The 14,103-nt window shown below is 36.5% G+C and overlaps 1 protein-coding gene across 1 annotated transcript; it reads left to right on the forward strand.

Moving 5' to 3' along the window:
* Positions 1–874: 874 nt before the first annotated feature.
* Positions 875–12,807, forward strand: LOC144979441 (ubiquitin-like protein 5). Its single transcript, XM_078926089.1, has 5 exons — positions 875–1,000; positions 4,118–4,240; positions 7,890–7,973; positions 8,342–8,379; positions 10,539–12,807. Exons 2-5 carry the CDS (start codon positions 4,185–4,187, stop codon positions 10,580–10,582), a joined length of 222 nt encoding a protein of 73 aa, XP_078782215.1. The 5' UTR covers positions 875–1,000; positions 4,118–4,184; the 3' UTR covers positions 10,583–12,807.
* The last annotated feature ends 1,296 nt before the right edge of the window (positions 12,808–14,103 follow it).

Here is a 14,103-nt window from a genome sequence, read left to right on the forward strand (position 1 = left end):
AACCTTGAAAATCAAAAACAAAATATCTTATTCTTTCTGGCCAAATTTTGAAATACGAGTTTTTCCAGAGTTTGACAGTCAATTGGATTCAATAGTCTGATGTCACGCCGCCCGGCAACGGCGGCCATCTTGGTTCTAAACAAAGAAAATCATTACTTTTTATTCTTCATGCTGGCTAGGAATTTTCATATGCCTTGTGATCAGAATGTGTAAAAGTCAAAACATGATCAAATTTATGGGGGTTTTTTCCCCTCTGGAAACGCTTTTATGCCGCCGGAGAAATGTTTCATACGGGCGCCCGCCATTGTTCCGATAGTTTAGAGCCAGTGTTACTAAGTTACCATGCGTCATTAGGAAGGAAGTGACGTTACGACTGTTGAAGAGTATTGGTTTACCCAAAGAGTTCCTCAAGACCATATTTCATCAACAGAAATAAGTGGCCACCCCAGTCATCTGATTTTAATACGGATCTTATGCTATGTTGGGGTGAGGAAGTCCACGTCAATTCTCACGTTCAATATTTATATATAATATAATATTAACAGTCACTTAGTCCTTCACAGCCATTAGGCCAATGGAGCCAGAGTTTACCCCGGTTTTGATAGAGTGAAATTGACATAATAGAGATTGATTGTCATCCCTTGGACAAGGGGTCAGAAAAAAACTTGATTGAACCCAGGATCGATCATAGTCCTGTGTGAGAGAGAGAGAGAGAGAGAGAGAGAGAGAGAGAGAGAGAGAGAGAGAGAGAGAGAGAGAGAGAGAGAGAGAGAGAGAGAGAGAGAGAGAGAATCACGGACCAATTTAATTTTCTAATCTTTTTTACTTAAGACAGACACGTAGACATTGCCAATCATTCAAAGGGACGTAATTCAAAAAAAGAAAAAATGTAAAATGTAAAAACAACAATCGCCCGTCTCAATCGTTTGCTTCACGTTTCATCAATTACAAACTATCTAGTAAATTATCCTTATTTCCACTTCATAAACAAAAATCATAGGTAGGAAACACTTGTCTAATTTCTTATGTAGTATGGTGAAACTTGTTAACAGGATTTTCTGAACGTGTTTTTTAGACCACCTCACCTGAGCCTGAACATACACAGCGTTGGAAACCCGGTTAACTCACAACTTTTTATTCTTACTTTCTGACTTTCTGTACCACTTTGCCTTAGACACCAATAACCAAATGACAATGCATTGGTTTGGAATTGAATTGAGCCAAGTGAAAAATGTAATTCACAGACTATGACTAAGCAAAACGTTTTGGGAGGCCTTCCGAAAGCTCCTCGTGCCAGCATTTTTCTCAATTTGTATTTTCACGGTGGATCTTTTGTCGCGCGTTTAATAAACTAGAGAACATTTAAACAACTCTAGACTAGAACAAACCTTGATAGATTAGTGAAAGTTTAAACTTTCCTAATACGCCAATTGTGTTTTCCGCGCCGTTTTGTTTTGTGAAGTATTGAAAGTTGAAAGCAGTCCTGGGTTGTTTTGATTCTCGAGGTCGGAGGATTTTTTAATATTTTTTTTTTTATTAGGGTTAGTCATGTCTTAGAGTAAAGGTGCTAGGGTGTTTGTTTTTCCTATTAGGGTTAGTTAATGGTACTAGATTTTATTTTTTCTTAGGGGGTTAGTTGAGGGAATATTTGGGTTGTTTCCCTTAGCACAAGTAGCTTTCAGACGGCCTCCCCAGTAGACACCGGGGGTTTAGGCATATGAATAGGGAGATGGTCACCGGATGATTTGATACAGGTCTCATTATTTAGTGTCGTGGCAGCAAGCTGAATCGAGCTGTTCTGTACTGGATTTACCATCCCAAAAATGTCTTGTTTCTCATGATACCATAAATACCATTAATAACCAATTCCTGACACAGCTCTATCTCTGACAGCAAGTAGCTTTGTCATTTTACGAATTATCTCTGGCCAGATAAATTGGAAAAAACAAAATCAAAAAGAATTAGAAACCACCTTGTATCTTATCCAGATATTATCACCATAATAATAATAATAATAATATATATATATATATATATATATATATATATATATATATATATATATTATATATATATATAGTATATATATATATAAGATAATATACTTATATAGCGCTCATTAATCCACCAACAAGTGCTCTATGGCGCTTGACAATCATTCAGTCTATATATAAACTATCATACTGACCCTGGGTGGGGTTTCTGACCTCCTATAGTGGGCAGGGAGGTACATACTGTGTCTTCTACCCCTCTATATCTGTTTTCCAATTGCTTTCTGTCTTTGACTTGGAATGAGATTACTTGGTTTTGTCTGGCCGTAGTCGGATACCCTAGCTGTGAGGGAAACAGTCAAATATATAATTATTGTTTTGGGAGATAATATTTTTTTGGGGGGTAAATCATCTCCCTGTTATGTACTGTATTATTTTTCCTTTTATTTACTACATATGTTATGATTTGTAAACGATTGAGTGTGTTCCTCTTGGTGGGGGGGGACCTGTGCTTGTGTCTGGATGAGACATTTAGTGATCTCAAACTAAGTACTTTGATAGTGTGCTCTTGGAATATACATCTGTTTCCTATTTGAACCAATCCCCCTTTGTCTTACCTTTTCTTGGGTGCTTTAATTGAAATTCTATAAGTTTTTACTATCCCATTTTCTTCCTTTTTACTGGTACTGATATAACCTTCATGTGTTGCAAGCACCGTAAAACCCTTAAAAACAAACTATCATATTAACACGCGTACACACATACACTCGTACACTCAAACCCACACATGGAAACTTCTCCGTATCCACATATGCAAACTCTTTACATACACATTACTATTCTATCTACCCTAATCACCATATTTTGAAAAGATCAGTGAATAATACACAAACAGATTTTAATCATGCAAATTTCGATATACAGTAGAATTACTTTAAACCGAAATTTTGGGGACTTTCTAAACCATTTCGGTTTAAAGACATTTTGGTTTAAAGCAAGTTCCCGTTTTGCGATGTTTTTCAAGTGTAGTAACTATTTAAGGAATTTGCTCATTTAATCATATCATGGGTTTCCCCTTAAATGGAGTTGTTGAATAAATGCCGTCTTTGTAACCATTTAAAAAAAATGTTATTTTATTATTCTTTGTGTGTGTGTGTGTGTGTGTGTGTGTGTGTACGTGTGTGTGTGTTTAAAAATAGTTTTCGGGTTTTTCGTTTTCCATTCAAAATAGTTGAAAGAGTTGAGTTTGGGATGCCGTGTATTTTACATATCTCCGTCTTGCTCAATTTTTTTTTTCATCGACTTCACATAGTGTTTTGATTTTAAACTCCAACATGTAAGCACAGTGCTTTCTTTTGGACATCTTTTAGTAAAATGTAAAGCTAAAATAAGATCGAAAGGTCTTGTGTGATAATTGATAATGAGGTGAAGTGAAATGGAAATGAAATTGCGTGTCAATGCTAAGCTGTCTACTACACTCCCCTCTTTTGTTGAAAAGCCATTAGGTTCAAAGGCCTAATTACATAGACCCCCCCCCCCCCTTACACACACATTTAAACAAACTGGAAATGAAATGGCATGTCAATGGTAAGTACCCTACCCCCCCCCCCCCCCCCTCGTGTTGAAAATCCAGTCAGTTCCAAACAACAACTTCTTATAGTAGACGATGGTTCCAAAGCATCAGCAAACGAGTGAGAACATCTCGCTTGCGTGATTCTACACCCCAACTCCCCCTCTTTCCTCATTTTTCGCCTGCCAGTCACCCGTCGTCTTCCTTTTCCAGTCTGTGCGATTGTGGTGTTGGCCAAGCCCAAGTGCAGTGATTGAAGTGTTTTCCTACCCCCCACCCTCATCTTATGCTTACGGTCTTTGTTTTGTTATCGGGCATTATTACGTGTGGCCACCTTCCCGAATTTTTGAAGAAAAATAGAGAGAGAAAAAGGGAAGGTGCTCTCAAGTTGTTTCGGTTTAAAGAAAGTAATGCTTAGAAGTATTTCGGTTCATCGTAAGAATTAGTACAAAGATAATGAAGGAGCTAGTACAATTTATTAAATTCTTTGCAGTTTAAGGTATTTTTCGGTTTAGCTTCTTTCGGTTTAAAGTAATTTTACTGTATTTTTTTACAGGCTCATTTTTTAAGAGTTCCTACATTTGAACGGCATTTGATTCGTGTTCATTCACCTGAGGGTCAAAATGATTGAGATCACATGCAATGACCGACTCGGTAAAAAAGTCAGAGTAAAGTGCAAGTATCCTTTTGTGTTTTGTTAAATGAAAGTTGATTTGTTACAATGTTGAATACAGAAAAGTGAGTGGAGCAGGCACTTATGTTGGTAACAACAAGAAATGAAGTGAGTAGAAAAGTGCCAGAAGACAATAGAGAATAAAAATTTTTTTATAAAAAATTTTTATTCTCTATTGTCTTCTGGCACTTTTCTACTCACTTCATTTCTTGTTGTTACCAACATAAGTGCCTGCTCCACTCACTTTTCTGAATTAAAAATTCACCCCATACACCGGAGCATACTCAATGTCTCAATCGTTTCTATGTTATATGTTTGTGATGAGAATATTGGCTATTAAGCTTAACTGCTGGTCAAAATTATTCGCGATGGTGGTGTACGAACGAATCGGCGGTCTCAAGAAGTGGGTGAGAGAGGGATCTAGTAATGACTTTGAGTTTGAAACGAATATTTTTGTGTTCGTGGATAGCTCACACGGTAGAGCCACGCTCTCACCTGCCAGGCGGAGTTGTCGTACCAATAAGGTCGCAGGTTCAAACCCCACCACCGCCGCGAAAAATTTTTATTCTCTATTGTCTTCTGGCACTTTTCTACTCACTTCATTTCTTGTTGTTACCAACATAAGTGCCTGCTCCACTCACTTTTCTGAATTAAAAATTCACCCCATACACCGGAGCATACTCAATGTCTCAATCGTTTCTATGTTATATGTTTGTGATGAGAATATTGGCTATTAAGCTTAACTGCTGGTCAAAATTATTCGCGATGGTGGTGTACGAACGAATCGGCGGTCTCAAGAAGTGGGTGAGAGAGGGATCTAGTAATGACTTTGAGTTTGAAACGAATATTTTTGTGTTCGTGGATAGCTCACACGGTAGAGCCACGCTCTCACCTGCCAGGCGGAGTTGTCGTACCAATAAGGTCGCAGGTTCAAACCCCACCACCGCCGCGAAAAATTTTTATTCTCTATTGTCTTCTGGCACTTTTCTACTCACTTCATTTCTTGTTGTTACCAACATAAGTGCCTGCTCCACTCACTTTTCTGAATTAAAAATTCACCCCATACACCGGAGCATACTCAATGTCTCAATCGTTTCTATGTTATATGTTTGTGATGAGAATATTGGCTATTAAGCTTAACTGCTGGTCAAAATTATTCGCGATGGTGGTGTACGAACGAATCGGCGGTCTCAAGAAGTGGGTGAGAGAGGGATCTAGTAATGACTTTGAGTTTGAAACGAATATTTTTGTGTTCGTGGATAGCTCACACGGTAGAGCCACGCTCTCACCTGCCAGGCGGAGTTGTCGTACCAATAAGGTCGCAGGTTCAAACCCCACCACCGCCGCGAAAAATTTTTATTCTCTATTGTCTTCTGGCACTTTTCTACTCACTTCATTTCTTTTTGTTACAATGTTGTTAACTTTGTTTTCTTATTTACGGGGGTCCAGTTAGCTCAGCTGGTAGAGTACTCACTTTACATGTAAAGGGAGCGAGAACAATCTCGAGTGAAGTCAAGATTTGGGTAGATGGGTCTGTTGGTTCTGGTGCAATAGACTAGCATCCTATCCAAAGGGTAGCAAGCAGTTGCTATTGCCCCTTTCTTGTTATAGAAGCCGGGATAGACTCTGGCTCCATGGCCCAACTAGCTCTGAAGAACTCTTATTTTTCTTACTGAAGTTCATTTTGGCAGATTTAGCAACCACACGACACAGTTAACCTAGCAAATAGGATTTACTGGTGTAAATGGTGATTTACATAATGGACAATAATCCTGATATAGTCGGGACTGACCCAATTTGGCAATCTGGAGTAAAAATCTGGATTGTTTATATGTATGCAAATGACCCTTGACCCTTGTTTGTTCCAGGTTTATGCTTTTTTGACAAGCAAATTAAACAATGAACAGAAAAATCTCCAAATATAAATGATGTAAGACAATAGTCCAAACACACGTCTGTATTGGGTCATGACGGTATTTTGTGTTAGGGTGTCCCGTTTTAGCTCTGTGGAAAGTTGGTTGCTATGGATTAAATCAGGACTCAGTTATATAAATAAATCTTTTTCTTTTCTTTCTGATACCAATGCATGATGGGAATGAATGGATATATCGGGCCACGCCATTAAAATCTTTGATCAGACAAATGATCCTTTCAAGTCTCTACTGTTTTTATACATTTTTTAAATAATTGTGACTCCCAAGTTTCCATTCATCTGAATTTGAAGGTGAACATTACAATATAAGGCCCTTGAGTGCCTGGTATTTAAATATTACAAAGAAGAAAAAACCAGTGGCATGAGTGATGCTCTGCTGAAGCACATCCTTTTTACTCTTGTTTGAACTCATCCACTTCGTTGTCCTTTTTCCTTTGGGGGCTTGTATTTGCATACAGTGCGCCTGACCATCCATCTTCCTTGTTTTAGGGTACTGAGCATGGGTCTCCAATTTCCGCTGCTTCAAGTCCTGTACTATTTTCCTCAGCTTGGGCTCCAGGCCTTCAATAGTATCTATACATCTTCAAACATCATTGTAAACAGTCTGGGGTGGAAAGGGACTGATCCATGAGTATTTGTTCTTTAACAAATTTTTCCTATTTCTAGCATGATTTGTATGTTGATAATTCTATATCTTGACAGTGTTGTCATTAATGAAGGCATATTGCTCCACGTTGCCTTGGATCAAATGTGCGTTTCGTGGAAGCCGCAAAATATTCCTCCTTTTAAAAATTCTGACTTGAGACCTATGCTGGGATGTCTTTAAAGTTAAAATAAAAACTCTTAGGACAAAGTGTTTTATTATTATTATTATTATTATTATTATATTATTATTATTATTATTATTATTATTATTATTATTATTATTATTATTATTATTATTTATTTATATTATATTATTATTATTATTATTATTATTATTATATTATTACTACTACTACTACTACTTACTACTACTACTACTACTCTACTACTACTACTACTACTACTACTACCTACTACTACTACTACTACTACTACTACTACTACTACTACTACTACTACTACTACTACTACTACTTACTACTACTTACTACTACTACTACTACTACTACCATTACTACTACTACTAACTACTATACTACTACTACTAACTACTATACTACTACTACTACTACCACTACTACTACTCTACTACTACTATCTACTACTACTACTACTACTACTACTACTACTACTACTACTACTACTACTACTACTACACTACTACTACTACTACTACAACTACTACTACTACTACTATACTACTACTACTACTTATATTTACATACTATATACTACAATGTTAATATGTCAACTATCCTCTTACTACTTACCATAACTACTACTACTAACTACTACTACTACTACTACTACTACTACTACTACTACTACCACCTACCACTACCACTACCACTACCACTACCACACCACACACACCCACCACCACCACCACTACTACTACTACTACTACTACTACTACTACTACTACTACCACTACTACTACTACTACTACCACTACTACTACTACTACCACTACTACTACTACTACTACTACTACTACTACTTTGTTATTGTTATCATATAAGTATAAGGAATGTTAATATGTTCCAACCATTATGCCCCTTAACTATTTACCCAAAGTGAAGACGACACCGTCGGAGACTTGAAAAAACTGATAGCGGCCCAGACGGGTACAAGGTCAGACAAGATTGTGTTGAAAAAATGGTGAGCAAGTCTTTAAAGTCATCCTTTTCTCTTCTCTTATAATCAACTTTAACACTTAATTAATCACTTGTCTGCCCATTCTGTTTTCACCTCAACACCGCTCCTTATTCACTCCCACTCTTATCACGTTCAGCATCGGTTAACCAGTTTAGTTAATGTGTTATTTAACGTCTCTATAGACAGTCCAAAAGAGCTGAGTGACGTCAGCTTCGTTCCTTCTACATCCAGCATCTGGCATATGATTGGATGTTCATTTGTTATGATGATCTTGTACGTGTAGAAAATCAAATGATGTTTTTGAGATGCTAGTTAATTCTTTGATTTACCAGTTACCTCCCATTTATTTCCTCTTGAATTTCTCCTCACAGGTATACAATTTTCAAAGACCACGTGACTCTGGGAGATTGTATCCTTTTATGTCAAGGACACTCATCATTTATTTTTTATTGTAATTATTATTATTATTATTATTATTATTATTATTATTTATTATTATTATTATTATTATTATTATTATTATTATTATTATTATTATTATTATTATATTATTATTATTATTTATTATATTATTATTATTATTTATTATTATTATTATTATTATTATTATTTATTATTTATTATTATTATATATTATTATTATTATTATTTTTTTTTTTTTTGTTTTTTTTTTTTTGTTTGTTGTTAAATATCACCTTTTGTAAGCATTTTATGTATTCCTATTTGTGGGATTCTGTGCTTGTGTCTGGATGAGAATTGAAATGCTCTTGGACTGGGCGGGGATCCTGACCTCCCATAGTGGGCAGGGGGGTACATACTGTGTCTTCTATCCCTTATATCTGTTTTCCAACATGCTTTCTGTCTTTGTCTTGGAATGAGATTACTTGGTTTTGTCCTGGCCCTGCCGGAGTCCTAGCTGAGAGGGAAACAGTCAAATGCATAGTTATTGTTTTGGGAGATGATATTTTTTTCCTTGTAAATCATCTCTCTGTTATGTATTATTATTTTTATTTTGAATGTATAATGTAAGCATTTGAGTGTATTCCTCTTTGTTGGATTTTGTGCTTGTGTCCGGATGAGACTTGTTGGTGATCTCAAACTAAGTACATTGGTGATATGCTCTTGGAATCTACATCTGATCCCTATTTGTTCTCAGTTCCCCTTTGTCTTACTTTCTCTTGGGTGCTTTAATTGTAATTCTAGAACTTTTTACTATCCCATTTTCTTCCTTTTTACTGGCGCTGATATAACCTAAATGTGTTGCAAGCGCCGTAAAACCCTTAAAAACAAAAACAAACAAATGCTCTTGGAATCTTCCCCTGTTCCCTATCTGAACTAGTCCCTGTTTTTTTACTATCCCATCTTCTTCCATTTTACTGGTGCTGAAATGACTTAAAAGTGTCGCTAGCACCTTAAAGCCCTTAAAAACAAAACTTTTATTATATTATTACAGTGCAACAAGCATTTGTCGAATACACATTCAACAAATTCACGGGTTCGGAGAACAAGGACAAAATTCCTAAATTATATCCTTCTTCGTGTTATTAAATTTTTCACGATGTCCACGAACTGTGTCACGGTTTTGACGAACTAAAGTGAGACGGCCTTGAGTCTCCTCCTCCCTCCCTTCCCACTCCACACACTGTCCATGGAGAAGGGGAGAGGAACAAAGCAAATTAGGTTGTGCCATAGCCTTCTTGAACTTATAACCTGATACTGACAAAATGATGACATGATAAAACAAGCCGATGATCACCAAAAGAAAGTGACAGGAATTACTGTGAGTTGTATTCACAATGGCTCAACCAATTGGATGATTTGTTTCCTTGAGCACCACTGACAATATCTAACTTTTCATTTTAGTCTTGTCATCTTAAGTACTTGCCTGTCACTGTCACCCCCACGAAAGTGAGCATTTATCACAATATTTTGACACACTGATGAAGGAACGCTTTGTGACACCCGACAATGCCATACATATTTTTCAATTGCCTGTGTTAAAATTGTGAGATGTTCAGGATCTGCAAGGATGATTGTTTCTGCCGTTAGCTTTGAATGGTCTCAGACTATTAGTCTACGAAGGCTACAGTCATGCCACAATCGCCTTCCTACTCCCCCCTCCCCTCCTCCCTTCTTCCCACAACCCCCACATCCTCTTATGTCATTCCGTGCTAATCAGCTGAGAATAATATTCACTATTTTTCCAACAAACAGGCATGGATGACGTCTTCAATCTCGGAGACCTGGATGCGCAAACATTTAGATCAAATACTTGTAGAGTAGGCTACGTCACAATTTGAGTCCCTTGTCTAACAGCCGTGTTCACGGATTCGTTGAAACATGGATTCAATGAACTTTTCCAGTTTCCTGTGTGGTTCTACGAATGCGAATGCCTGTTGTACTGTATTATTATTATTATTATTATTATTATTATTATTATTATTATTATTATTATTATTATTATTATTATTATTATTATTATTATTATTATTATTATTATTTTTATTTTCATAATCATCATCATCATTTTCATCATCATACCATTTTCCTTAACACATTTACAATCAGATGAAATTCATGATGGAATGAATTTGGAACTGTACTATCAGTGACGCCCCATCCTTCTATTACACGCTACACATTGACATGTATTATGATGATATGTGACTGACTGAACGACTTGCACACTACACATTGACATGTATTATGATGTGACTGACTCACCGACTTACACACTACACATTGACATGTATTATGATGTGACTGACTCACTGACTTGCACACTACACATTGACATGTATTATGATGTGACTGACTCACCGACTTACACACTACACATTGACATGTATTATGATGTGACTGACTCACCGACTTGCACACTACACATTGACATGTATTATGATGATATGTGACTGACTGAACGACTTGCACACTACACATTGACATGTATTATGATGATATGTGACTGACTGAACGACTTGCACACTACACATTGACATGTATTATGATGTGACTGACTCACCGACTTACACACTACACATTGACATGTATTATGATGTGACTGACTCACTGACTTACACACTACACATTGACATGTATTATGATGTGACTGACTCACCGACTTGCACACTACACATTGACATGTATTATGATGTGACTGACTCACTGACTTGCACACTACACATTGACATGTATTATGATGTGACTGACTCACCGACTTACACACTACACATTGACATGTATTATGATGTGACTGACTCACTGACTTGCACACTACACATTGACATGTATTATGATGTGACTGACTCACCGACTTACACACTACACATTGACATGTATTATGATGTGACTGACTCACCGACTTGCACACTACACATTGACATGTATTATGATGATATGTGACTGACTCACCGACTTGCACACTACACATTGACATGTATTATGATGTGACTGACTCACCGACTTACACACTACACATTGACATGTATTATGATGTGACTGACTCACTGACTTACACACTACACATTGACATGTATTATGATGATATGTGACTGACTCACGACTTGCACACTACACATTGACATGTATTATGATGTGATGACTCACTGACTTGCACACTACACATTGACATGTATTATGATGTGACTGACTCACTGACTTACACACTACACATTGACATGTATTATGATGATATGTGACTGACTCACCGACTTGCACACTACACATTGACATGTATTATGATGTGACTGACTCACTGACTTGCACACTACACATTGACATGTATTATGATGTGACTGACTCACTGACTTACACACTACACATTGACATGTATTATGATGATATGTGACTGACTCACTGACTTGCACACTACACATTGACATGTATTATGATGATATGTGACTGACTGAACGACTTGCACACTACACATTGACATGTATTATGATGTGACTGACTCACCGACTTACACACTACACATTGACATGTATTATGATGTGACTGACTCACCGACTTACACACTACACATTGACATGTATTATGATGTGACTGACTCACTGACTTACACACTACACATTGACATGTATTATGATGTGACTGACTCACCGACTTGCACACTACACATTGACATGTATTATGATGTGACTGACTCACTGACTTGCACACTACACATTGACATGTATTTATGATGTGACTGACTCACCGACTTACACACTACACATTGACATGTATTATGATGTGACTGACTCACCGACTTGCACACTACACATTGACATGTATTATGATGTGACTGACTCACCGACTTACACACTACACATTGACATGTATTATGATGTGACTGACTCACTGACTTACACACTACACATTGACATGTATTATGATGATATGTGACTGACTCACCGACTTGCACACTACACATTGACATGTATTATGATGTGACTGACTCACTGACTTGCACACTACACATTGACATGTATTATGATGTGACTGACTCACTGACTTACACACTACACATTGACATGTATTATGATGATATGTGACTGACTCACCGACTTGCACACTACACATTGACATGTATTATGATGTGACTGACTCACTGACTTGCACACTACACATTGACATGTATTATGATGTGACTGACTCACTGACTTACACACTACACATTGACATGTATTATGATGATATGTGACTGACTCACTGACTTGCACACTACACATTGACATGTATTATGATGATATGTGACTGACTCACCGACTTGCACACTACACATTGACATGTATTATGATGTGACTGACTCACCGACTATAATGTTCATAAATAAATATCATGTTTAAGTATGAGAGTATTGACTTTAAGAAATGACATTCTTTTTTATCCATAAATTACATTTTATTAAAACTTAAATATTTATAAAGCAATATCAACAAAACAGACTCAAATCGCTTTACAAGGGATCCCTAGCCAACAGCAACATTTGTAGCACAAGACATGACGCCTGTAAGGCGATATTACAATTTTTTTTCTAACATGCACAATGCTGTTAATGCCCAGCAACTCCCCTGAGTACACGGACAGAATGTGAGTAAAGAGTCTTTTCCACGGACTCAACAATGTGCTGCTAAGAGTGAGACTCAAACCTCTGGCTTTATCGGATTTCACAGAATCGAAATCAATTTGGATATTGTGGCATATATATATATATATATATATATATATATATATATATATATATATATATATATATATATATATATATATATATATATTTAATATATATATATATATATATTAATCTTGATTCAACTCTCCATCACCGCAAAAGTTGATATTCTCTAATATCTTCTAGCATTTCATTTCTTTGTATTATGATATATCTGAGGGATTTAAATGCCGAAACATTTAATTACAGTAAGCAGAAATACGAAATATGAAGAATGATTTTATTTGTTTTACGGAGGAAAATGAATAGGATAAATAATCATTATAATGAATAATACATTTCTATAGTGTCTAACATCCACTATTATGGTGCTCTGTTGCACATACTTGTTTTCAAATACATAATAGTTTGATAAAGTGTGTAAAATGAACCCAGAATTTTGTGTGTCTGCTCATTTTGACTTGATTGTTCTATTTCTGGCCTCCTCTCCATCCTGACATGGTACCAGTGTGACGTTTTGTGTCACATTTAGGATGAATCATTTTGTTGTTTAAAAAAGAAAATTCCCTTTATTCATCCACAAGGGATATTTGTCTCTAGGATCTATTCCAAGGGAAGGCTGGAATAACCCAGGCGTCAGCCGCAGTGCTGGGCTGGAAAGTGAACTAGTGCGAGGTGACTTGCTCAAGGCCACACATCGCAGCGGGTAGTCGAACTGGATACCTTTTCGATTACGAAACAAAGACCATATTGTTCAGCCAACTCAAATCTCATACCAAAAATAATCGAGCTTATTTGGGCAATGCAAACCTTTTGTACTGACTGCTGTATAATTGTCACATCATAAAGTTGAATTCACATGAAGTCAACATCTGCTTTTAATTTTAAGCAGTGAACACCTCTTGTTGGTCCCAAATTTCTGTTCTTTAATTTAATTTGTAAACCATGGATAATGGATAAGTTCATCCTTGCTTGAAG

This window comes from Berghia stephanieae, chromosome 9, assembly GCF_034508935.2.
Source record: "Berghia stephanieae isolate SIO BIC M18660-M18661 chromosome 9, UCSD_Bste_1.3, whole genome shotgun sequence".
Classification (NCBI taxonomy): domain Eukaryota; kingdom Metazoa; phylum Mollusca; class Gastropoda; order Nudibranchia; family Aeolidiidae; genus Berghia; species Berghia stephanieae.